The sequence below is a fragment of the Grammomys surdaster genome, unplaced genomic scaffold, assembly GCF_004785775.1.
Source record: "Grammomys surdaster isolate TR1022 unplaced genomic scaffold, NIH_TR_1.0 126131, whole genome shotgun sequence".
NCBI lineage: Eukaryota > Metazoa > Chordata > Mammalia > Rodentia > Muridae > Grammomys > Grammomys surdaster.
The window spans coordinates 1145729-1170533 of record NW_021620939.1 but is presented as its reverse complement, the minus strand read 5'-3'; the positions used below and the strand labels follow the sequence as shown (position 1 = coordinate 1170533).

Below are 24805 nucleotides of genomic sequence, written 5' to 3'. Positions count from 1 at the left end.
AGTAAAATCAATGTGAAGTCTCTATGTACCCCATGAGAGTATTAGCTTATTCCATATAACTAACCCGAAAACCTTCAGTTTAGATTTGTATACAATTGATTTATTAGCTCTTTTAATAAAATTAACTATGGAAATCTCCCCAAAGCAAAACTAGCTCTAGCAATTATTTTTACTTTAAATACCCCAAAATTTTTTTATTCAATGATCTAAAAAACAAAAATTGAAGATCAAACCAACTTTTACATGAGTTAGACGTTTGTACATTAATTCCACAAATACTCTAACCACAGACAGAGACCGTACAGCTGTTTAAACAGCTTTAGAATTAAATTGACTCTTACTGGTGATGGGAGTTGCATTGTTGGGTGTATCAGCTCTCAGATACTGGGTCGTCTGGGTGGATGGCTGAGACAGCCCCTGGGAACTACTGCTGGCGCTGATGCTGCAAACAATTTGAAGACAGAAATACTTGATAAGTGAGCCTCAATGAGAAATTTCTTTTCCATACATATAAAACACATGTGGTTTTATAAAGTCGATAGTTAATAATACAATAAATACATGTATCTCTATCAGTGTTCCATACTGAATTCCTGAGGGATGTTACAACAGAGGGCATGTCATCAGAGCAAAATTATTCAGGAGTGCAGGTAGAAGTGCTCAGAGAACAGTTCTGAACCTCACACGAAATACGTCAGGGAACTATGGCTCAGCGCTCTAGAAAAGACCCCATGTTGCTCAGTTGAACTGGCTTTCAGAAAAGGAGAAAAGAAGCTCATTTAAGCAATGGCCCAAATCAAATAGACTTCCAATGAAGCAGTCACAAATTAAATCAGTGTGCCACGCTCAACGGTGGGAAGCGGCATCTTCTCAGGCTCACTGATTAATCATACACGTTGCCGCTCTTCACCTCCTCCCACCCCACTTTTAGAATTCATGGTTCTCGGGCTGGAGAGATGGCTCAGCCGTTAAAGGCTAGGCTCACAACCAAAAATATAAGAATTCATGGTTCTCAGAAATCTCTAGAACTTGAAACATCAAATTACACCATAGGAGGAGCCCCTTTAGGTGGTGGGCTCAAATCTTGTCAATCAGGTGTTTGCAATTACTATAAATCAATAGTTCCCAAGCATAGTCTTGAATCTTTTCAGTGGGTAGCAACCTTGTCCTAGGTCACCCTTGGGCACATTTTGATCTCACTGGCCTGTTCTTTTCATTTAGTAGCTGTGGGGAGGTAAAGCAGAGACACTCAGCACAAAGAGGAAAACCAGAAAGCCAGACAGGACTTCTGAAACCACAGAGGTGGTGGTGCCCACCAGAGGCTCCGAGTTTATTACATATGAATAACCTTGTGACTGACTGCTCTTTGTACCTTATCACTGTCATTTCAAACCCCAGTGATTACAATGAAACTGGTGACCAATTGCTATATAATTTGGACACTTACATGTGGGTTTGTATTTTGCCAGATTCAAGAGCCCAAAGACACATGTGAAAAATGTAAAGACATAAAGTATCCAAGTAGTGAGTACTGGAGGCTCTATGGAGCCTTTACCACTAACTAACACAATTTAGAATGACCTACTATTATAGCTAAAGTACTGAGATGGAGTGTCCTCCAATAAACAGTCGGAGAGCATGTGTATACACAAGCCACTCTGCACAGCACAACCTCCATGTGACATGCCTGTTCGTTTAATGTGCCCTCAGCATGCCTTCCTTCCCTGGAGACGCTCACATTTCAGATTATTACTTCTTCCTGTGAGCTTGCAGTCAGCTTTGTTTCCCAGCAACTTTGCTGAAGAGACTTTCAACTCAGAGAATGTAACAAAGATTTGTCAGGCCATCGTGTGGTCAGAGTTCTGGAAGTTATTAAATAGTGATTTATGTGAGTTTACATTTGTAGTTGGTCATAAGCAAATGGAGAACATAAACCTGTACATCGTAATTGCCCACATCACCAGCTGTGTGGCTTAGGCAAACTATTCAATCCTTCTGGAGCCTCAGACTCTGTGGGGACAGAAGGAAGCTTAAAGCTACTTCCAACAAGACTGCTAAAAGGGTTACATGGAAGATGTGCAAGTCCATCACTGAGGATACTCCTTGGCCCTCAGACACACAATTATAAACTACTACTATTTTACCATGAAGAATATTATGTATATGGTCTCCAACCTTAGAATGATAAGGACCTATAGGGTATATGTTTTTGCTGAGTACTTTGTGAAGATGTGACTAAAAGTCATACTTGTTAGAAGTCTAGCGTTCAGTGCAGAGGAGGGAAGGGTTGCACCTCAAAGGGGGAACAGATGAGGAACTCCTCCACAGAAGTGGAGTGAGAAAACCTACCTCACAGGATGTGAGGCTCAAACTTAGGATACATGTAAAAACTCAAATATTCCCTGCAAGTAACAATGTGTATGGGTGAATAAACTTCGACAACTGAACAGTAGGTGGTGCTCTTGTGTTAGCTAAAAATAATTAAGACCAGTCAAGCTTTATGGCTACCCATGTCAGATTTTCATTTCCTTAACAGACTCTGGGTAAATGAACAAGTGAGAAATGAGCAAACAACAGTGGAGAAAGAAACTTTCTTTGGAGCCAAAACGTACTATTATAAGAAAAGCAAGGACAGTCAGACAGCTCCTGACATTCACGAAAGTCCACATCACAAGAGGTGGAAACAGATTAAAATGTATATTTACTAACATTTAATAGCTTATGGTTAGTCTAAATAAATTTGATTTTCATAAGTGAGAAAGCACTCAGATTTAGGATAAGCTAAGAGTCTAAACAAATATCTTCAAAATAATAAATTCTTACTCTCTATTTTTACTGCGTCATCTATTTATATATTCATTCGATAAATATTTATCAGGTGTCTATCACGTGACAGGTGGCGCTCTGGCCGATAAGGATACAGTACTGAACACCACGCAGTTTCCCATCCTATGATCCAGTTGGGACTTCTTGCTGAATGTCTCATCAAGGCAGATCACAAACTCCATGGGGACTGTTCACACCACCCTCTCCAACACCTACACCCGTGCCCAGCACAGCGAGCCCAAACGGGCCCCTGTGAGAGCCCGAAGAACAGTGGGTTAACTACTCAGTGAAAGAAGCCACACCCAAGGACTAGGGAGACATGAACCAGGCAGAAAGCTTGCTTCTGACTTCAGCTGCTGATATGTGATGAGAAGCGGACTGTTTAGTGTAGTAACTGACTTTTCTTCTCCTATTCATTCTTCAGTCGCCTTTATACCATCACTCGGTAGCCAGAGGCAGGCTGATCTGAGTTCAAAGCTAGCCTGGTCTATACCATCACTCGGTAGCCAGAGGCAGGCTGATCTGAGTTCAAAGCTAGCCTGGTCTATACCATCACTCAGTAGCCAGAGGCAGGCTGATCTGAGTTCAAAGCTAGCCTGGTCTATACCATCACTCGGTAGCCAGAGGCAGGCTGATCTGAGTTCAAAGCTAGCCTGGTCTATAGAACAAATTCCAAGACAGTCAGGGATACAGAGGGACACAGAGAAACCCTGGCTCAAAAAAGAAAAAGGAAACTCTAAGACCCTGCATATTACTATGTATGCCAGTTTGTTAACAACAGTAAGGGTAAAACCAATACAGAAAAGAAAAGAAAAGAAAAGAAAAGAAAAAAAAAACCAAAAAACCCACGCTGCCCTAACAGTGAGGGTAGTGAGGTGCTAGAAAACAGTAAGTAGAAGAGAAAAAGAAAGCTACTACCAAATAACACATCTAAGCTTCCTATACTCAAGGAATGGGTTTTCCAGTCACTAAGGGGGAGACCACAGAGAGAGCAGCTACAGACCGATCTCTGCAGGAGACACACTCAGACCCTTCAGGACAGACTGGCCTGGTGTAACAGACTACAGATCAATTTGCTGTGTTGTGAGAAAGGGAAAACCACATGTGTCAATTCCATGTGTCCCTGTCAGGCAGAAATCATTTTATAGAACTACAATACAGAAATGATAGAACGTAGTCCTCCTGCTTTGCACTGGTGTAATGTTACAATCCCACAAGTCATGGTCTTTACGTCTGTCTCGGGGTCTTGAATACACAACCAGCAGGAGATGTAGAGTGTCCAGGTGTCTCCAGTGCTATCAGAGCACTGCACAGGAACCTGGTCATCACCACTAGCTTGCCTGATGTGTCATAAGCAACTGCCAGGAGAATGGGGATGCCAGAAGAAACCACGATTATCCACTGCATGATTCTGGGAATGAAATCAGCATGGCGGCACTCACTGCATGTACTACGGCTGAGATCGACTACCAACTCTCTAGTGTCATTTCTTTAAAGCCCGCAATCTCTGCTTTACAGGTGAGAAGGCTGTGAAACAGAAGAGCTAGACATCAGATACAGATGGCCTGGCCCCAGAGGCTAGCTCCTAACTACTAGGCTGTGCCCTGAAAACAAGCAGTCATATAATTGCTTTTACCCAGACAATATCTAGAAACCTAGAGAGTTTGCTCATGAGTGCTGACTACTTAGCAGGAAGACACGTAGGCTTCATGGAATCTACAAGTTACAGCACAATTTAGGCTTGTGTGAACTCATGGCCTTAACACACATACCAGCAGTCAGGGAAAACTCAACTCAGTGGACATCAGAACAGATCTGTGAGCTGAGTATAACAGTATGTGCCTGTTAGGAGAAGCAAAAGTTCAAGACCAGCCTGGGCTACATGAGACCCTGCCTCAAAGAACCAAAAGCACAAAGTATAAAGTATGACTTCTGACTCTCCTGCGCTTCAGTAACTCTTGTCATTTATATCAGTTCTCATAACTGTTTACAAAATGTCTATTACCACTTTTCTCCCCTCAACTGCTTCCAAATGCCAGTTCTTCCTCTGTAAAGTCAATGAACTCCATTACCACACTGTATGCCAAACACTCTGAAACACAGCATCCACTATCCTAATTAGCTAGCTGTCAACTCAACACAGCCTAGAGTCATACGAAGGAGTCTCAGTCGAGGAACTGCCGAAATCAGATGGGCCTGTGGCTGTGTAAATGAGATGATGTTTTGGTTACTGATGATGTGAGAGGGTCCAGCTTACCATGAGCGTCACCCCTAGGCAGGTGGGCCTTCAGTGTATGAGGAAGCAATGCACTCGGCAGCCATGCCCCATGGTTCCTGCTCCAGGTTCCTGACTTCAGTTCCTACCTTGACTTCCCTTAGTGACAGACTGTGACCTGACAGTGTGAACTGAGATGAACCCCTTCCTCCTCCACGATGGTTTTGGTCAGTATTTTATCACAGCAACAGAGTAAGTTCGAGTGCCTGTGTGCATTCCACCATGTTCCCATCACTCCTCTGTTCTTTCTCTATTCAAGGAAGGGAAGGAGCACAATGGAGACCAAGTCATGAGTACTGGATCCAAAGACTTAGATTACTGGATCCAACCAGCTCCCAGATCTTTTATAAAGGGAATGCTGACATCATGGCTCTACCTTACAGTGTTAGGACTGAGTTTAAGGAGAGAAGGCTCTCTCCTCCCTGCCTGGAAAAAGCTTATATTTTAGTTGTGGAAAAGATGGTGATGGACCTGGAGTATAAATAATGGGTCTGGATTAGCAGAAAAGTCCCATGGCACCAGTATGAACAAAAACTCTGAAAGGGCAGAGTGAGGGATAAGGAATCACCTGACAAGTCACACCTACGATCAGCAAAACAGGTAGAAAGGGTTCAAAGTTCAAAGCCAAATATAATGCTGAGAATACCTTTAGTCACTAAGGATTGTGGGTTATAAGCACGTATCTGCCATTCCATCTTTACCCTTCACTGCAGTCTGGCTATAATGTGTGTGACTCACCCAGGTTAAGCCAGCGCCTTCTGCATTCCCACACTACATTATACATACCACAATCATCAATTCTATACTATAATTATGGGTTATCATCAAAGAACCTTGATACCGTGAGGAGTATCATTCATCTTTATAATCCCAACACTTAGTATAATTATCTCCCCAGAGTGCCTCTACTCTGCTATACATTAGGATCGTACAAGAAACTTTAAAGTGCAGCAGATAGTGAAGTGGGAAGTCGGGAGAGAAGGCAGGAGGGAGGAAGGGTGGGATGAAGGGAGGCATGAAGGGAGGGATGAAGGAGGTGTTGAAGGAAGTAGAAGGAAGGAACAGTTTCAAAAAGACAATCGGACCTGAAGGTGAATCAGGTTAACGCACATAAAACACATATCTGACCTTTATTTCTCCCTCAGGTTATAATTCCACCAACTTTAAAAGATGAAGATAAAACATAAAGGTAGTACTAGCCAAGGCATCTGACTTCCTCTTTGGCTTGAGCTTCATCACTCTCCCTCCTCCCCTGCCCAGTGTGCATGGATGTGGGTGTGGGAGGGCACTCATGCACATGCAAGGAACAGGTTTCCCAAAACATGTACAGTACCTGTCATCCAGTTCAATCCTTTTCATACTATGAAGGTGCAAAACGGCTAATATTATTGCTACAAGAAATATGACTGCACAACAAACCCCTACACTGATATAGAACACGCGTGTGGAAGTGGTTGGCGCTGCGTGTACAGGATCATCTGAAACAAAATGAGAAGCATATTAGGTTCTAAACAAAGCTGATGGAGTGCTCATGACCTAACACGGGGAGCACCGTGTGCCTCACAAGAAGGCCTACATTTCATCACACTCATCCTTTGATAAAACCAGATACCCGTAGTGCGATATTCACACAAATTGTGGTGGTTTTGATATAGCTTTAAAAAAAGACTTTAAAATTTCCCAGTTAGTAAGACCCACAGTCCCTCAAAAGTGATATATACAAAACACACCAGTACACAAGAGACACAACAGAGCTGTCCCACAGAATGTTCTTCAGGAAAACAATGTTCTATAGCATATTTACAGAAATGGAGAAACGGAATGTACTGCCCAACATAGTATAGCCACTTGCTACCTTGGCTATGTGGTATGAAAAACCTGAATAACTTCATTGTATTTTACTTTATATCACGTTAATGTACTCCCAGCCTCAAGGCTACACACAGCTAATAGACACGCTGCTGAGCACGCTCACAGTTCTTTTGATCGATTATTATTTTGCTTCTTTGATTTTTTTTTAAGAAGGTTCCATTGATTAGATGTGATTATACCCAGCTAACATTTTAAGAAACACCACAGGAATAGAAAAAAATTAACTACCAGTTATAAGAAAGAGTTAAAAGCAGGTTAAATAACACAAGAAGGATGTATACTTTGGCAAATTCTATGGGACAAAAAAGACAATTTGATCAAATTAATAAAGAAGTGGTGTGTCTGGTGAACATAAAATGGTGTCTCTGATGGACAAAACACACTGTGTATAGGCTCCATTTAGATCCTGATTTTCAGTAAGGAAACTATAGAAAGATGGTTTGGCACAATTAGGTAAATTTGATCACAGACTAGATAGAAGAGGTTACTAAGGATTCACTGCTATTTTGCTATATGTGATAAATCAAAGAGTTCGTGTGTGTATGCGTGTGTGTGTGTGTGCGTGTGTGTGTGTTGGGTAACTAGGGGCTTCTTAAGTGACCTACAGTGAAATACTTAGGGGAAAAAATGATGTGATGTTTAGAATGTGCTTTAAAACACTATCTCCCCTAATGCATCAAATTTGGAAGTAGTCATGCATAGAAGAACACACGCAGTAGTTACTGAAGACATAAATGTCCACCAGTGCATGCTCAACTTCAGTATATTTGCAACTTCCTCCTGAAAATATCATCTATTTCTATAAAGATCATTTGGTGCTAACGTTACCATGATGTGTTCATAAGAGAAAAAGAAGCTTGCTGATAGTGTATAATATAATCAATACCACGAGTAAACAAATAAATCTAATTGGCCTAGCAACTTTTTTTTTCTCTTGTGTTTAAATAATATACACCTGGGCTGGCAGTGTGGCTCAGTTAGTAGCCTAGCATGTGTGAGGCCCTAAGTTCAATTCCCACCACTCCAGAGGTAGAGATAGGAGAATCAGAAGCTCAAGGTCACTCTTAACAACATACAGATCTCCAGGTCAACCTGAACCCAAAATGTTCATCTGTCTGTCTGTCTCTCCCCCTCTCTCTCTCTCTCTGTGTGTGTGTGTGTGTGTGTGTGTGTGTGTGTGTGTGTGTATGCGTGTATGCATGTGCGTGCGAGCTACATACAGGTGTTTGTGTGTGCACATGTATGCATAGACCAGAGGCTATCATTTCATATCTTCTTCTATTACTCCCTACCTTACTTGTTGAGACAGGATCTCTCACTGAACCTGGAGTGCACTAGCTGGCTAGGCTGGCAGCTCAGCAAACTTTGGAGATCTGCCTGCCTCTGCCCCCTACCACCTCCCACCCTCCCATCCCCACAGTGTAACATTACAGGAGTACACCGCAGCACCTGCCTTTTACATGGGTGCTAGGAATCTGAACAAGTCTTCATGCTTGCATAGCAAGCACTTTACCAACTAAGTCATCTCACTATATCAAAGTAAAATATAGAATAAGGACATAAATTTTCATTTTCACATAGATGAAATTAGTTAGGGGCTGGGCCCAGGCCACAAGTCAGATTCTTAAAAACTCTGCTAATGCAGGTCTCACACATACTTTTTAATATCCTTTCCTTTATTGGGCCTGCCTGAGAAAAATCACAATGTAAATTCTTGCTTCTAAAAGGTGTTTGTTAGCTTGCTATAAAGTATGTTTAAGTCTGAATTTCTCAAAATTGTCGAGGTCCTAACAGCTTCATTTGGTCTATGTATCAATCTGCATATAGACAGCACACTAACACTGGCACTGGAACCAGGCTTTGGCCCTCACGAAGTCATGCAACACACTCTCAGGGTGGAAAACGCTAACACAGTGACACTTACAAATAGTTCTGCTAGCGTTTCTGTCCAAGGCTGAAGTTTTTACTTCTTCAAGTTCTAGATTAAAAGAGAAATAAAAAGTACTTTAGAAGTTGCTTTCTGTGACAATCCTTACATAGTAACATACTTTCTGAACACTGCTTGAGCTAAGTCACAGCTGTTTGCATGTTTGCATGATCACAAGAACTGCTGTCCCATCATCAGTGCAATCAGATTTCCAATGAGATGGGCTTCTGTGGTCAAGAGTGTAGGGAACTCCACAAACTTATACTGTCGTCATAGAAACTCAGAGCACAACCAGCTGAGTGTACAGGCTCTAGAGTTCTAGACAAACGAAACTTCCTGACCCGTAATTCTCACCCGTGAGACACAGAAGCTTCTCCTGGGGAGTAACAGCCCTTACTTAACAGTCCTCACAGCTCGGGTGTGCTTACTCGCTCAGTTATTTAAGTGCCATAGGCTAGGGAACCAGATAAATACAACAGAGTCACACATTAAAGTAAGAGTCACGAACAAAAACTATACAAGTGGACAAAACATGACCACCAAATTAAGATGGTGATATACATTAAATCTAAAATGGGATGGTTTCCAAAAATCAGGCATGGTGGTGCACACCTTAGTCTCAGCTACCCGGAAGCTGAGGCAGAAGGAACACAAGTTCAAGACTTGACTACGTTTCAATGTGAGTTCAAAACCAGCACGGGTAACTTAGTAAAACTCTGTCTCAAAGTAAAAATTCTAAAATAAGAGTTTGGGATATAGTTCAATGGTAAAGCACTCTCCTAGCACACCTTAGGTCCAACCCTAGCAATAACCCACTCTCCCTCCCTCTATCATCCATCCATCCATCCACCCATCCACCCATCCATCATCCATCCATCCACCCATCTATCCATCATCCATCCATCTATTCTTCCTTCTAGGTCATTCAGACTTTTTGAAAACATACCATCTGAAATTGGCGTAAGAATACACATGTTTAGTGCATGTAAAGAGTATAGATCATGGGAAGCATTCACTGAGTTTACAGTTTGTTCTGTTTCTACCTTACATAGTAAACAATTCTACCTATCTGTAAATTCTGGAAATTTTATCTCTGGGCTACATGGAGATTAGGTAACATTTAAGAATCTTAAAATTGGAGCTAGAAAGATGGCTCTGTGGTGTAGAGCACTGGATGCTCTTCCAGAGGTCCTGAGTTCAATTCCTAGCAACCACATGGTGGCTCATGATCATCCGTACTAGGATCTCATACCCTCTTCTGGTGGATCTGAAGACAGCTACAGTGTACTTAGATACATAAAATATTTAAGTCTTAAAAATAAATCTTACACTTCAAAACTCAGCCTTGGTGTTCTAGAACTCAACAGTATTTATGGTGATTTCCTGGGTAATAGATAATATAATTCAAACTCTAATTATTAAGTGCCCATATGTGGCTTTCTAATTCTGGACTAGGTTTCATTACCCTTTAAAGCTTCTCTGAAACAGCATCATCCACATTTTACAGACAAGAACCTCAGCCATACAGAGGTACACGTTTCCCCCATCCTGAAAACAGCAGAGATATGGTTCAACCCAGGCCCATGTGACCCCAATACAAAGGTCCTGCAGAGCCCAAGTCCATAGAGCAAATGCTCAGCTCTGTGTCGCTCTGTGTGCCTGTGAGGTTTGTCTTCCTTCTTTACCTTTCACCCACACAGGCACCACTCCCACTCCTGATGGAAACACCCACATAACTCCGAGAGCCAGAGGCTGAGTGGGACCGGTGGGATCCACTCCATGCCCTGCGGCACTCACCAGAGTTTCATCCACTAACATACGTTGCTTTTCTCACAACTATAATCAAGACATGGTTATGATTAAATCTCTAAACAGATAACACAGTCTTCTATTGACATCTTATCTACATGATACACATTTTGTTAAATAAATTCCTTACTTTTGTAGCACATTTTCCTTCGTTTAAAATTTAAAACTGTAAAATTTTTTGAAGAATTTACTGTCAGATTGAGCTGCATTAGTATCATAACTTCAGAGTCTACTTTGCCAGTACAAGAAAGCTCGACCCGAAACACTGTTTAAAAGAGAAACAAGAGAAAGTACTTTAGTGTCTTAAAAATCAGAATCAATACTGTACAGTATTTTCATTTATTTCTGCTCAAATAAAATAAACAAGCACATCTTAATGAGTGGACCAGACAGAAGCTTTTGGAGATCCCTTTGCCACTGCTCTGGACATCTGTATTTCATTCACTGTAGATCCAGAGGAGGACTGAAGCAGAAGGCAAGACACAGATGAAGGGACAGTTACTTCCAAGCCTTTCTTACGATTTTCTAATATACCAGTTTGTCTTCTATGTTCTGCTTTTCAACAAACTGAAGCTACCGAATCATAAGACAAACTCTGCTGATCTTACCAGTCTCATCAGGAACAGTAATAAAATTACACCAAAGAAGGAGAGACTATGCAGTACCAAATGCATTTACATAGTTCTCCTAGCAATGCAAAGGACGGGAATGTCAAGAAGGTTGTGCAGAATAAAGCATGTCATCATCATATTCCTAAGGCGGGGAAAGCCTTTCCTGTTGTTTGGCTAACAAAATGTGGGAAAACCAAAGCCACACTGAACTGGGGTGCCAGGAGAGTTCCTGTTGGGCTTAGAACTACACCCTAACAGATGGCCAAATATATACGTTAACACACCACCAATAACAAATATATCCACAGTATGAGCAGACAGGTGTATAATGCATTTGAAAGTATTCTCTGTGGAAAATGTATATGTGTATTTAGGAACCATATTTAAAAATTGTCTCATTCAAAAAGAGTAATCACTAAGAAGTACCCCTAGGAAATAAAGACAATGTTACTGGGGGAAATTATAATAAACCTATAAACAAAGCTAACACGTTCTTGGCTATGAATTAAAAACAACATTGCCTTTCTAAACAGGATTAGCTTCTAAAGGTGTATCTAGGAACATTTTGTCTTTTAGTTTAAGATTCCTTTCCTACAAATTTCAAAAGATATGTCACCATCTATGAGTAGTGGATTAGAGATTTAGACATTTCTGAAACCCCTGCTGACCCACAAAAAGTAACCGGCCCCCAGCTCTGTCCTAAAGCCTAGCTGAACTTGTGCCGATAAGAATGGTGAATAAAACTGCCAAGAAAAGCCTTACAACATGCTATATATAGCTCATCCTTTCTTTAAAGATAAATAAATAATGAAGATGACAATAATAATAACAACCCATCTACCTCCCCAGCCCCAGGATCTTTGAGCTTTTCTGCATTGCTTAGTTTTATCAACTTGACACAAAGAAGAGTCACCTGAGACTGGAATTTCCAACTAAGGAACCGCCTCCCTCAGCCTGGCTAGGCATGTCTGTGGGGCATTGTCCTGATTAATGATTGACGTGGCAGGGCCCGGCACTCAGTGAACTGTCCTTGTAGGGATAGGATGCAGAGAGCTGAGAGCAGTCCGCTAAGTGCTAAGTCCATCTTTCCTGGCTCACCTGATAAAGTGCGTGGGACCTCCCCTTGAGCGGAAATATTGACCTGGGGCATGCCCATAGCTACAAAGTTGTCTACTTGGAATCCCAGCTTATATTCAACCTGTAAAATGAAGAGAGATAAAGCATTATACCTGTGACAACAGAAAAGGACTTCACTAATGAGTTCATTACTAAGCAGTATGAAAGCTATTCACAGGTGGAAAAAAAAGTCACTACCAAAAAGATTTCAAAGACCAGGCCTCTAATCCTAGAGGCAGTCAGCAGTGAGCGGTAGGTGGGATCTCTGTGAGTTTGAGCCCAGTGTGGTTTATATAGTAAGTTCAAGATTAACCTGGGCTACAAAGTGAGACTCTGTCTCAAAAATAAATAAATAAATAAATAAAAATAATAAAACTGAAATCATGCTGGCAATTTTCAACCAGATAGAAATTCAACCTGAAGGCTACTATCCATTTGGTATTTAGAACTAGACCACCCTTTGACCTAAAATCGACAATCTGTTACCCTGGAGAGGAAGCATTCACTCTCTTAGCTCATCATAACACCATGGCTGCCACCAAGGGGTGCTAGAGAGCTATCACTACAGTACCCTGGGCTTTCCAGCACTAACACCTCAAGTGGATGCACTGACTGTAAGGTATGGCGTGTTACCCTGCACAGGGCCATAGAGCCAGGGAGGGCTCATGAGAAGGATAAGCACAGGATCCAGAGCCAGGAGGCCATGTGACCTGCACAAATGAGCAGCTTTTCCAAGCTTCGGCTTTTAGAAAGTGAGGACCACACAGCATGAGGAGCAGAAGTGCTGACTGACCCAACAGGCCTGTGACACTGGCTCGGGACCCTCTGCCCACTGCAGGCCCAGTGGCCTCAGGAGCCTCTCCCACTGCCAAGCTGCACTTCTTTGTGGTCACCAGCCTCCTGCCAACCCCAGGGATTTGCACACAAACCCTCCAGAGCTGTCAACACTGGTGCAATCAGTTTTGTTCCCGGTGTGAGGAACCTCACCTGCATAGCCTCTCACTGTCTTATCTCCCTCATGCTCTCCCTAACTGTGGCTTTCCCCTCAGGCATCGCATCCTCTTCTTGCTCACGTCCACTTTCTACATCTGAGCACTGGGCCTACATGTGGGGTCAGTATCCATGTAAGGCTCTAAGGCCCTCTCTAGATGTCCTGAGTGAAATAGCCCCTGTACTCTGAAGCTCACTTCTACTCACAGTGCAGGTAGCAGGCCATTCACATGTCACACACAAGACTCTACAGAGGTTTTGAAGGCTGGCTCATTCCATCTCCTCCCATCTTTCTGTTAACTTTGAAATTCAGTGTTCATTCTGACAACCACTCAACTTCTCCATGTCCAAAACAGATACAAATATTCTGTCTGTTCCATCCAAGACCCCAGCACTGCCTCTGACCACCCACCTCTGGTCCCTACAAAAGCAGTTCTTTGTGTTCACTACTCTAAGTCAGACAACATTTATGAGGCATGTTTATGAGCAAGGGCTGCGCTTGTAGAGGGGGAAAGCAGTGGTCAATTAAACTACTTCCTTCCTTCCCAGCACAGCCTGGACGCTTGGTTTCATGTTCCCACAGCCTGTGCCCAAGTAGGGACATCACTGACACAGTCATTCTGACACCTTTTCAGCTGGTTCACTCCCTCTTCTTCACACTTGGATGGCAGTGCCTGCAGCCCCATGGCCCTTGGCTCAGCTTGCTGGGAAGACGACACACATAATGATGACCTCTCGGTCCTATGCTCAATGGCTGCTCTTCTTCAACCTCACCCATGGTCCTCACTGATGCACCATATGCTACCTGCCGGCTTCTTCACTTCCAGGCAAAACTCTTGCTCCTTTCAGCTAGCATGCAGCAATCTTGTTTGTCCTTCCCAGCATCGGGCAGATCTATCAGAACATCAACCCTCTGCACTCAAGTCCCAAGGATAAACCCTTCAACTTGTCTCTCGTTCTTTTCCTCCAACTACCTACTAGGCATTCCATCTGGTAACCTCAAATGTTGAAGTTGTAGGGTTACTAGACAGAGTTGAACTTACCTGATTGCCAAACTCCTCTCACAGATAAAGACAGGCACCTCAGTGGGATACTTACTGTCTGTGGGTTCCTACATACATGTAGGAGCCTCCTCTCATAGGTGGACAGGTGCCCCACTGGGACACTGTATGTTCCTAGCTAACAAACACCCTAGAGCCAGGATTTCTCACCTGAGAAGTAAGTTACTTGATGCCACATCCAGCTCTCCCCTCCAGTCCCTGCCTCCTGCCTGGGAATCAGAGACCCCACTTCTACCACATGGGCTTGGATGCTTCTCTCCAGAATCCCTGTCATGCTGTCAGTTTCTAATGCTAGGGCCTGAGCTGTGCTTGAGGCCCATGTCCTCTTGCTGCCTCTGACTGTTCATGGCATTAATGTTTTTCCAGAAGCTCCTTACTCCCCAGCAATGCCCCCCGTGTCCCTTCTGAGCATCTCCTATAACCTTCAGTCTCCTTTACTAAGTTTTCAGTTATTACAAGCAGACGACTAGCTGTGCAGGGACCGAAGCTAGGAAAGCAAAGACTGGGTACAGCCAACAAGTCAGAGGGCTCTGATGCCAGAGCTGAGGACAAGGGGCAGGAGCTGTGGCAGGGTCATCTCAGTCTAACCATAGGAGAGGGAGAACAGGGTCATCTCAGTTTAACCAAACCACAGGAGAGGGAGAAAAGGAAGGATTGTAAGTGGAGGCAGTAAACCAAAGAGCGGAGTGCAGGCAGAGGTGGCAAAGGGGCTGAGGGAAGGACTGAGAAAATCAGCAGCAGCTTAGAGGAACCCACAGTAAGAAGCATGGAAGCCTGCCCTTTGCCTAAGACTTCCTTTTGACAGACAAATGAACACAGGAAGCATCAGAAGGCAGCTCTCTCCTCACACAGGTGTCCTTAGGATACCTGTTTTTTTAAATGTAGTTTTTGGAGTCAGAAAAAAAACTGCCAATCATTGAAATCAAATTTTCTCGACTTTGGCATGTACTGATCTGTAAGGAATGCCATTTGTCAATCACCTTTGAAGAAACAGATCTATTTAGAAAGTATACCACAGCCTACCCCCCACCCCCAAAAAGCAACTCTTACAGCAGTTGTTTATCAGAAAATAAATGAGCCAAAATACTTCAGAAAAGTAACTACAGAAAATATAAATATTTGAATAAGCTAAAAAATAAACACATTTGGTATTTCTCCTTACTTGGAACACATGGCTGTGTGAATAGGCAGATGATGAATAAAGCCATCTCCTTCTGGAACACATCTAAAGTGAATGTGCTTGCCTACAGTCAACGGCCTTTTAATCTCTCTGAAATTGCCAGAACTGCCTTTCTCACAGCTACTTCACTCCACTGGGACACAGCAGGCTGGCCCCAGAGGCAGCTGCTGGAGCTCTGACAAGCTCCCCGCAGGATCTTCTGGATGGAGACCAAGGAGAGTGGGTGGTGGGAGTCTTCTGCCACGTCCTACTATGCCTCTGCCTTTTGGCTATCTAGCATATCTACTGACACTTAACAGACATAGTTGCATGTTTTTTCTTGAACACTGGGGAATGTTCTGGAACATACAAGAAACTAATTATCTGTTGAGACCGCCTAGTAGTCAACTCTTGTGCGAGAATCAATACCAGAGTTCTCCTCCCGCCTTAAAGTACAATTAACACATTCTCAACCACTCAGTGAGGCACACATGACATAGATGTTAAGAAAAGACACACACAGCTCCAGCCGCTGAGGGAACTGAAATCTTTGGCAAGACCAGTCACGTAAACACTGGAGAACTCTACCAGCAAAAGCTTTGATGTGGAAAAACTGATGTTAAAATATCTGCACTGTTGAAGTGATACACTGGGGAGTCTGGAGATCCTCGGAAGCAAGTATTTCATCTTCTGGCAAGAGCTCAAACAGCCCAAACAGAGATTCTGACAGAGTATTAGAAATTGAGAGAGACAGCCTTCCTTCTGAAGTCTGACTGTATCTGAGAATCAAGTGATAAGAGACCTAAACTTACTACTCCTGCCTTCTCAGGTTACTGCCATGTCAGCTCACCCCTAGCACTCATTTCTTCAGCTTCCAGACTCATTTAAGCAAGTCCTTCCCAAACCTGGGTTGAGGTTTCCTCTTGTAGGAAATGACCAGAACACAGCTATGCAAGAAAATGTGATACAGTTATTTGAAGGGGGAAACACACAAAGCAATACCAAGGAACAAGGACCAGTGCCTCTTTATCGGGACACACTGCTCACAACTCTACACTACACAAAAGCAGGAAGCACTCAGGTGTATATGTGCACACTGCACATACACGCACTACCTTTCTATAGGAGACAAGAATCAGGCAGCAATGCCTGATGAGGACAGAGGTCTAGACGGACTTGCTCAGCATGCTACCATGATGATGGAAAACCTTCCTTTTCACCCTTACAGGCCTTTGGAATTTACACCATATCCATACACTACCTACTATAATTAACTTTTTAAATAAACAAACTGAAATTAGTCAGCTGTGCTAAAAAATCACCAGATATTATGACCTAAGAACTAGAGTTAGGGACTGTAATATCAAGTAGAAGCCCAAATGTATAGTTAAATACATGCTGCTAGCCAAGTGTGGTGATACACACCTTTAATCCCAGCACTTGGGAGGCAGAGGCAGGCAGATGTCTGAGTCCAAAGCCAGCTGGGTCTACACATAGCCAGAGCTATCAAGAAAAACCCTGCCTCAAAAGAGATAGAGATGGATAAAAGGGGAAGGGAGGAGAGGAGAGGAAAAGGGAGGGGAGGAGGGAGGAGAAGAAGAGGAGAGAAGAGAGGAGAGAAATTTACAAAATAATGGAATTATTAGAGTTATACTGGTCCCTTCAGTGTTTCCCCTGCAAGCATATATATTTATAGACGACCCTTCCAAGCTAGCTTCCACCACGACAGGTTCCCCACGACCAACAACTTGAGGCTAAAGAACATGGACAGCACAACAAAACTTCAGACTGACACAAACTAAAACAACATCAACCACTAGTGAAACCTCAGTCATGAAGATGCTAAGGGTACCTGATGAACTCTGAGTGCTGTAAGTTAGAACACCAGACTTCCTGGTTTTGATAACTGTGCTTCAATTGTGTAAATAACACCGGTGGCCTTAGAAAATGCAAGCTAAGACACTTAGGAGTGAGGGGACATGATGCTTTCAACACACAGTTAAACAGCTCAAGGGTTCAAAGGCAGGCAGGGAGTGGGGAGCAAATGGTACAAACAGTATCATCTGGCAAGTCTGGGAAACGAAGATGTAAGGTTCCTTGGCAGTCAAAGGTAAATAATTCACCAATAAGTAAACGGCAGAAAGTTGATGAGCCCTGGCTTCGGTATCCATGGTTACTAAGGCTTAGAATGGTGCACCTGGGAAGCTGCATGTGCAGTACCTTGGTTCCACTGTGAATGGGAAAATTATCTTCAAGTCACCAAGTGTGTCTGAAAGAGCCAGCTCAGCAATGCTCTTCCCCATCCACCCACACCCATCCTCCAGTCATATATGGCTTCTCTGTAACAGCAGGGTCATCATCAGATCTAACTCTCCTTTTCCTGGATCCAGATCTCCCTGGAAAAGCCTCAAAGGACCGGGGGCCTGTGTGATGTGCTGATCAGCCCCCTGGTGGCCATCTAAATCTAAAGTTTTAGAGGAGCAGGCTCAAGATTGTATCTGTCAGATATAAATCTGAAAACACCCAATGCTCTATACCACCACTGACCCTTCTGTGGAGAAGAAGGCCCATCCTCAGGGATGGCCCTTGCCTCTGAAGACTGGGTAACCCTGTCATGTTGTGTGCCACCAGCTCTTACCTTGGACTTTGCATGCCAAGTGAAGTGCAGGAAGTTTGTCTCGCTGGGCACTAGCAGGTTAAAGGACAGAGCATAGTGACTGATGAGGTCATTTCTCACATAGTAAAGTTCTGCATCAAGACCTAGGGGAAAAATGGAAAAATAGTTAACCATCCAAATGTCTTCAATGTGACTGCCTTCAGTGCCGCAAATCCTTGTAGAGGGCAGAGAGAATGAGCCGATGCACAAGTGTGTGCTGCAGTCAGCTGGCATGTGAGCTGTCCTGTGAGGTAGGATGCTACAGCAGCTTTACAGCCCACAGAGAAACTGGCACTCAAAATCTAGCTCTCCTTCTGAGACAGCTGTTCCAGGACTGCCATAGCCACTCTGCCTTTTGGATTCAGTGTCTCTCCGAAAGAGCACCAAAGAAGAAACATCACTCCTTCTCAAGTGCCTGCACTGAAGTCACAGAAGGCTGCGAGCTACATGTGGGTCTGTGCTCTTTTAACTGTGAAGCCATCTCGAGGCCCTGAACAAAACCTTTAACCACTCCCTTCAGTGGAAAAATCAACCTACTGTGAAAAAGATATAAGATAATAAACAAAAAAAAAAGGAAAAGAAAATAAACTACTAACAAAGCCAATTACTGATGCTACCAAGTCAGTGACCTTGAGTCCTGGGCACTGTAGAGAAAAGGGAGAGAGAGGAATTATCAGCAAGTGTTAGAGAGTGGCAAAGAGCCAAAGAGCTGAAACAACAGTGGCCTGGTAACTCTCTTTAAACATATTCACTGTTAAGGTTTAGTCCAGATGTCCCTAGTGCTCAGACAGGACAAAACTTAAAATGGCACATTTACTGAACATGCACTGCAGGTCTGTATCTGAGGGAGGCATGAAGGAGGTTACCCGGATACCTCAGATCCCTCAGCACACAGAGAGAGACCAGCAGCTTTGCTGCAGACAGCTTAACTGTCAAAGCTCCTTCCTCATTTCTAACCCAGATTTTACGATACATGTAAGTCAAAAAGGAGATCTGAGTAGCACTGTTTATGCATCCTGCACAGGGTGCCAGATACAACAAGGCAAAGCTGGAAGCTTGTGTAGAAGGCTCTGCCTGCTGAGGACAGAAAACGCTAAGGAACATAAGGTGGGGGCTGGTGGTGTTAGAGAAAGATGTAGAAGCGACAGGAAGATGGAGAGATTGAATAGAAAAGGAAAATGAATTCAAAGAAAACATCAATAATCACAATCATACAGTTTAAATTCATTTAAGGGGCTGGAGAGATGGTTTGGCAGTTAAGAGTACTGATTTCTCTGTCAAGGACCTGAGTTTGATTCCCAGCACCCACATGGCACCTCACAACAGTCCATTACAGTCCCAGGGATTAAATGGCCTCTTCTGGCCTCTGTGGGCACTGCACACATGAGGTGCACAGACACATGCAGGCAAAACACCTATACACATAAAAATAATAGATAAACCTTTTATAAAACTTCACTCAAGCCTGAGATATGCTAGTCTAGAGAGACTGATAAAGACAGGGCTAAAACAAAGTTAAGAAATATGTCAAATAACAAAAAGAAAAAGACAAGAGGCAGAATGACAACACTCAATTATAGCCTAAGGTGAAACGACTCATTAGTCAATAAAACTTACAACTGAGATCCGCTATACACAAAGATACAGCACTGTAACAAGCAAAGCTTCATATACAGAAAGCAAAAGCCAAGAGCCACAGACTAACAGCCCCTCATACCTAAAGGGTAGACGCATGGACAATCATAAAACATGAAAAGCATGAAGAAGGGGAAGCAAAGCATAACCAAGAGCCTCTAAAAAGTCAGTAATTTGCCACATTAGTAGAAAACAAAAAACAATAAAGGCGGGTGTGGTGACTTGCACCAGTAATTCCAGCATGGGGGGTGGGGGTGGTGGTGCTGGAAGGTCAGGCATTCAAAGTCATCCTCAGCTATTTAACAAATTTGAGGCTAACCTGGGCAACATGAGACCCTGTTTGCAAACAAAACACTGATGGCATATCAGACTGAAAATCTATACTGATAAAAGCAGACAACAAGTAATAAAGAGATACTTTCCTGGTCTGATAAAGAACATTTACAAAGCCATACAGCTAGCATGCTCAATGGTGAACTTTTACATTCTTATTTCTAAAATACCTATTTAACAAGGTAATGATGTCCCTACTCCTACTCAGTTTCACAGCTATAATGGTAAGATATTATAGCTGTAGAACATTGTGAAGCTATTAAACACTCTGAAAATCAAGTAGTGGAAAGTCTGTGCTGGACAAGTGCTTTTAGGAGAAAACTTAGGGGGAAAGATCGGCTGCCCCTTTAAATGCTGGTTAGCCTTCTTCCAAGACACTGTATGTTTTAGATAGGGCTATGCAGACAAACCACAAGGAATGGGCTTGAAGAGGCCCAGGCCTCTTCTCAAGACCTAAGTAAACTTTGCTCTCAACCACATTCTATGAGTAGAAGTGAGAATGGTGAGGTTCATAGTAAGATACACGCGGGGGCATGAAAATGTGAAGAGGTGCTAAAACACATCATTAATCTTCAGAAAAGCAAAGGTCAGAAGTACAATGAAAAACCATGAGCACCCAAGAGAATAACTACAATTGATGCTGGCAAGCCAGCTCAGAACATCCCTGCCAGGGTGAAACCGTTCAACTGCTTTGAAAAGCTAACAGTTGCTTATAAATTAAACACACACCTACTCCATGGCCAGCAATTCCACTTGAGGTAATTCTGCAAAGGAAATGAAAACACTGTATCCACAAACACTTGTGCAGATGTTCGCAGGCCTTTTACTACTAATAAGCAGAAGTGGAAACAATGCAAATGTTCCTCAGCAGACACTGAACTGATACCAATTGCTTACATTCAACGACGGAATACTACTCCACAATCAAAACCAGACTCTGTAACAAGGATGGACTTCTCAGAGTGAAAGAAACTTGACACGTGAGAATATCAAACTATTTGACTTTATTTAGATAAAACTTTTAGAGCATACAGAACTACAGAACTAATTTTGGGGGATAAAACTGAACTGTGGTCATCTAAAAAGAAGGACGGGAGATGGGAGTTCACGGAACTTCTTATGATGATGGCAATGTTCAATATCTTGATTTTGAGTCTAGGTCATAAAGCCATATATAAAGAATTTATCTTCTTTTTAACTGGGAGGCAGAAGAGTGTGTACACATGTGAGTGCAAGTGCTTACAGAATCCAGAAGAGGGTACTGGATCCCCTGGAGCCAGAGTTACAGAGTTGTTAGCCTCCTGATGTGGGTGCTAAGAATTGAACTTGGGTCCTCTCCAAGAGCTGTACGTGCTCTTAACAACGGAGCCACCCCCCAGCCTCAAGGCAGGCATGTGTACACAAGCCCTTTCACCTCCATTTTAAGAATATTAAAGGTGAACAGATACACAAGGGCTCTATCCCCAGAGCAGCAGTCTGACCTGTGCATGCTTCCTGGCAGAGCAAGCTGAACTCCCCCTGTACCACTCTTAGGGCAGCCCCACGGCTCACACCCATGAGGCCTGCAATTTCCATCCTCTTACACTTTAATAGCTTAACTCTGCTCTCAGGGAGCCTCAGCCACAATGAGTGGTTTGACTAGGCGACCCACCTTACCTCATAAGGTACCAATTATGCTATTGTTAGTGCTCTCTGGTCTGAAATAGTAGAAGTCTTGAATGGTCTGCCTTGAACCTTCTTTTCACCATAATCCTGTTATTTTTAGTGAATAAGCACTCTTGAAAGTTTTCTTAGGAGTGAATTTGATATTATAACAGAAATGCTTATGTTCTTTAAATATAACTCTGAATGCTGGGCAGGGAATGGCAGCAATTTTTGATTCTAAACTTGTAAGTAGTATAAATTCCTAGCAAGACAGCAGTGACTAATAAACAACAGTCATGCTAGGCAGTGGTGGTGGCATGCCTTCAATCCCAACACTCGGGAGGCAGACAGGCAGGTGGGTCTCTGTGAGTTTGTGGCCAGCCAGGTCTAGAGGGAGTTTCAGAAAAGCCATGGGTACACAGTGAAACCCTTTCTCAAAACAAACAAACAAACCACACACACACGTACACACAACCCAAAATACATTAACAAACAAATAACAGTCACGTCTGTAAGAAACAATGATTCTAAACATTTCTTTCTTTGTAGAAGAACATCTAAAGGCAATATCCCAGGGATTACGCCTTTGGATCCGCACAGTCCTATTCATCTGTGTCAATACACTAGACACCTGCTATGCTCTGAATCCCTGTTGCCAGAAACTCCTGCTTTAAATGCCTGGTCCCCAGCTTGTTTCTTGATTTTGAAGACTGTGGAGGGAGCTTCCAGGGAGCAGACCCTGCCTGTCAGAAGTAGGTCACTAAGAGCAGGCCTCTGAAGGTTGTGTCTGCACTGGCTGCAGCCTGCCTTTTCTGCTTCCTGTCTGCTACCATGTGAACAAGCCGCTGCCTGCACTTCTGCTGTCCTGACAGACTGGATTCTGCAATGGAAGAAAACAAGTCTTCTCTTCCTCAGCTTGCTTCCATCAGGTTTTTTGGTCCCAGCAACACAAAAATAACTCTGATGACAAAAGAAGGAAAGAGAAAGGAAGGAAAGAAGGAAGGAAGAGAGAGGAGGAGGGAGGGAGGGAAGAAGAGAGGGAAGGAGGGAAGAAGGGAGAGGGGAGGAAGGATTGAACTACAAAACCCTGAAAAGAGCTATGATACCATGGGTGGAGCTTCTACAAATACAGTGTGGTGAACCAGTTTTGTCCAGACCTTAACACTAAGTGAAAGCAGGCAAGATGTAAATTATATGTGGCAAATTTTAGAAACTGCCTGGCACCTCAAAGTGTTCAATAAATATCCAAGAATTAAAGTCAGACATGGATATGAATAATATATGAATGTGCACACTATATATGTTCCACTTTTTAAAAGAAAGTGAATAGCAGAATATACTAGGTAGTTGTGGTGGTTTGAATAGGTTTGGCCCCCATAGACTCATGTGTTTGAATGCCTGGCCCATGAGAATGGCATGATTAAGAGGTGTGGCCTTATGGGAGAAGGTGTAACCTTGTTAGAGGAAGTGTGTCACTGTGGAAGTGGGCTTTGAAGTTATATATATGTTCAAGCTCTGCCCAGTCCACTTCTGCTACCTGCAGATCAAGATGTAGAACTCTTGGCTCCTCCAGCACCAAGTCTGCCTGACACTACAATACTTCCCACCATGATAATAATGGATAAACCTCTGAAACTGTAAGCCAGCCCCAGTTAAAGTTTTTCTTTATGAGTTGCCTTGGTCATGGTGTCTCTTCTCAGCAATACAACCCTAAGACAGAAGTGAATAGTGGATTGATTATACGTAATTTTTATGTACCCTGTATTCTTTTCTTTCTCCTTAAGTTTTTTTTGAAGGGTGGGCATGGTGGTACATGCCTTGAACGCCAGCATTTAGAAAGCAGAGACAAGCAGATCCTACATAGTGAGTTCTAGGCCAGGTCAGTTAGAACAATACATTAAGATTTCAAATAATAATAATAATAACAAGTTTACATTTTCTATGAAGTATAAGTAGAAAAAAGGTTTTCAAAAACATTTAAATATGCATATAGCATTTTGAAGGCCACTAAAACCAGATTCAGTTACTTTCTGTGGTTGTTTAAATGAGAATGGTCCTTATAGGTCCTTATTTGGTCTGCAACAGATGGAACTGTTTTGTAAGGATTGGTAGGTATGGCCTTGTTAGAGGAGGTGTCACTGGCTTTGAGATTTGAAAAACCCATAACACTCCAGTTAGCTATTGTGGGCCTTGTGCATGTGATGAGATGTGAGTTCTTGGCTACTGATCCAATGCCATGCTCGCATGCTTGCTCCCTGCCATGATGGTCATGGACTCACCCTCTGAAACTTAAGCAAGCCCTTAATTAAATGCTTTCTTTTCTAAGTTGTCTTGGTCAAGTATCTCCTCACAACAACAGAAAAACAACTAAGACACTTTCTATTAAAAATCCATTACAGTTTAAAAGACCTAGAAAAAAGGCTGTACATGCTCATCTACCCCAATTATTTTTCAATTAAAGAATTACTGTGAAGATGTCATCTTTGGGATATTAAAATTGACACTAATAATGACAAATCATTAATAATTAAAAGCCCTTCCTCCACCATCCCTTAAAATACCAAGATATAGCAAAAATCAAAATCTGGTAAAGAAATGAAAGACCCAAGTTTAGGAAGACTGACAGAGGATTGATATGAAGACACACTTCAGACTGGCTGTGTTCACTAGCTGTGGAGACTACCTGTGTTCACTAGCTGTGGAGACTGGCCTTGTTCACTACTGTGGAGACTGGTTGTGTTCACTAGCTGTGGAGACTGGCCTTGTTCACTAACTGTGGAGACTGGTTGTGTTCACTAGCTGTGGAGACTGGCTGTGTTCACTAGCTGTGGAGACTGGCCTTGTTCACTAGCTGTGGAGACTGGCCTTGTTTACTAGCTATGGAGACTGGC

At 42.9% G+C, this 24805-nt stretch overlaps 1 protein-coding gene across 2 annotated transcripts in view; it reads right to left on the bottom strand.

Moving 5' to 3' along the window:
- The window catches only part of Ryk (receptor like tyrosine kinase), a 68889-nt gene that overhangs the window by 25822 nt on the left and 18262 nt on the right, over nt 1-24805 (bottom strand). For both annotated transcript variants that reach the window (XM_028756811.1, XM_028756812.1), the window contains exons 2-7: nt 18285-18406; nt 12419-12518; nt 10840-10974; nt 8898-8951; nt 6435-6579; nt 342-442 (exon numbers count right to left, since the gene is read on the bottom strand). In XM_028756811.1, the coding sequence (XP_028612644.1) occupies nt 342-442; nt 6435-6579; nt 8898-8951; nt 10840-10974; nt 12419-12518; nt 18285-18406 (657 nt within the window). The remainder of the gene's footprint in view (nt 1-341; nt 443-6434; nt 6580-8897; nt 8952-10839; nt 10975-12418; nt 12519-18284; nt 18407-24805) is intronic.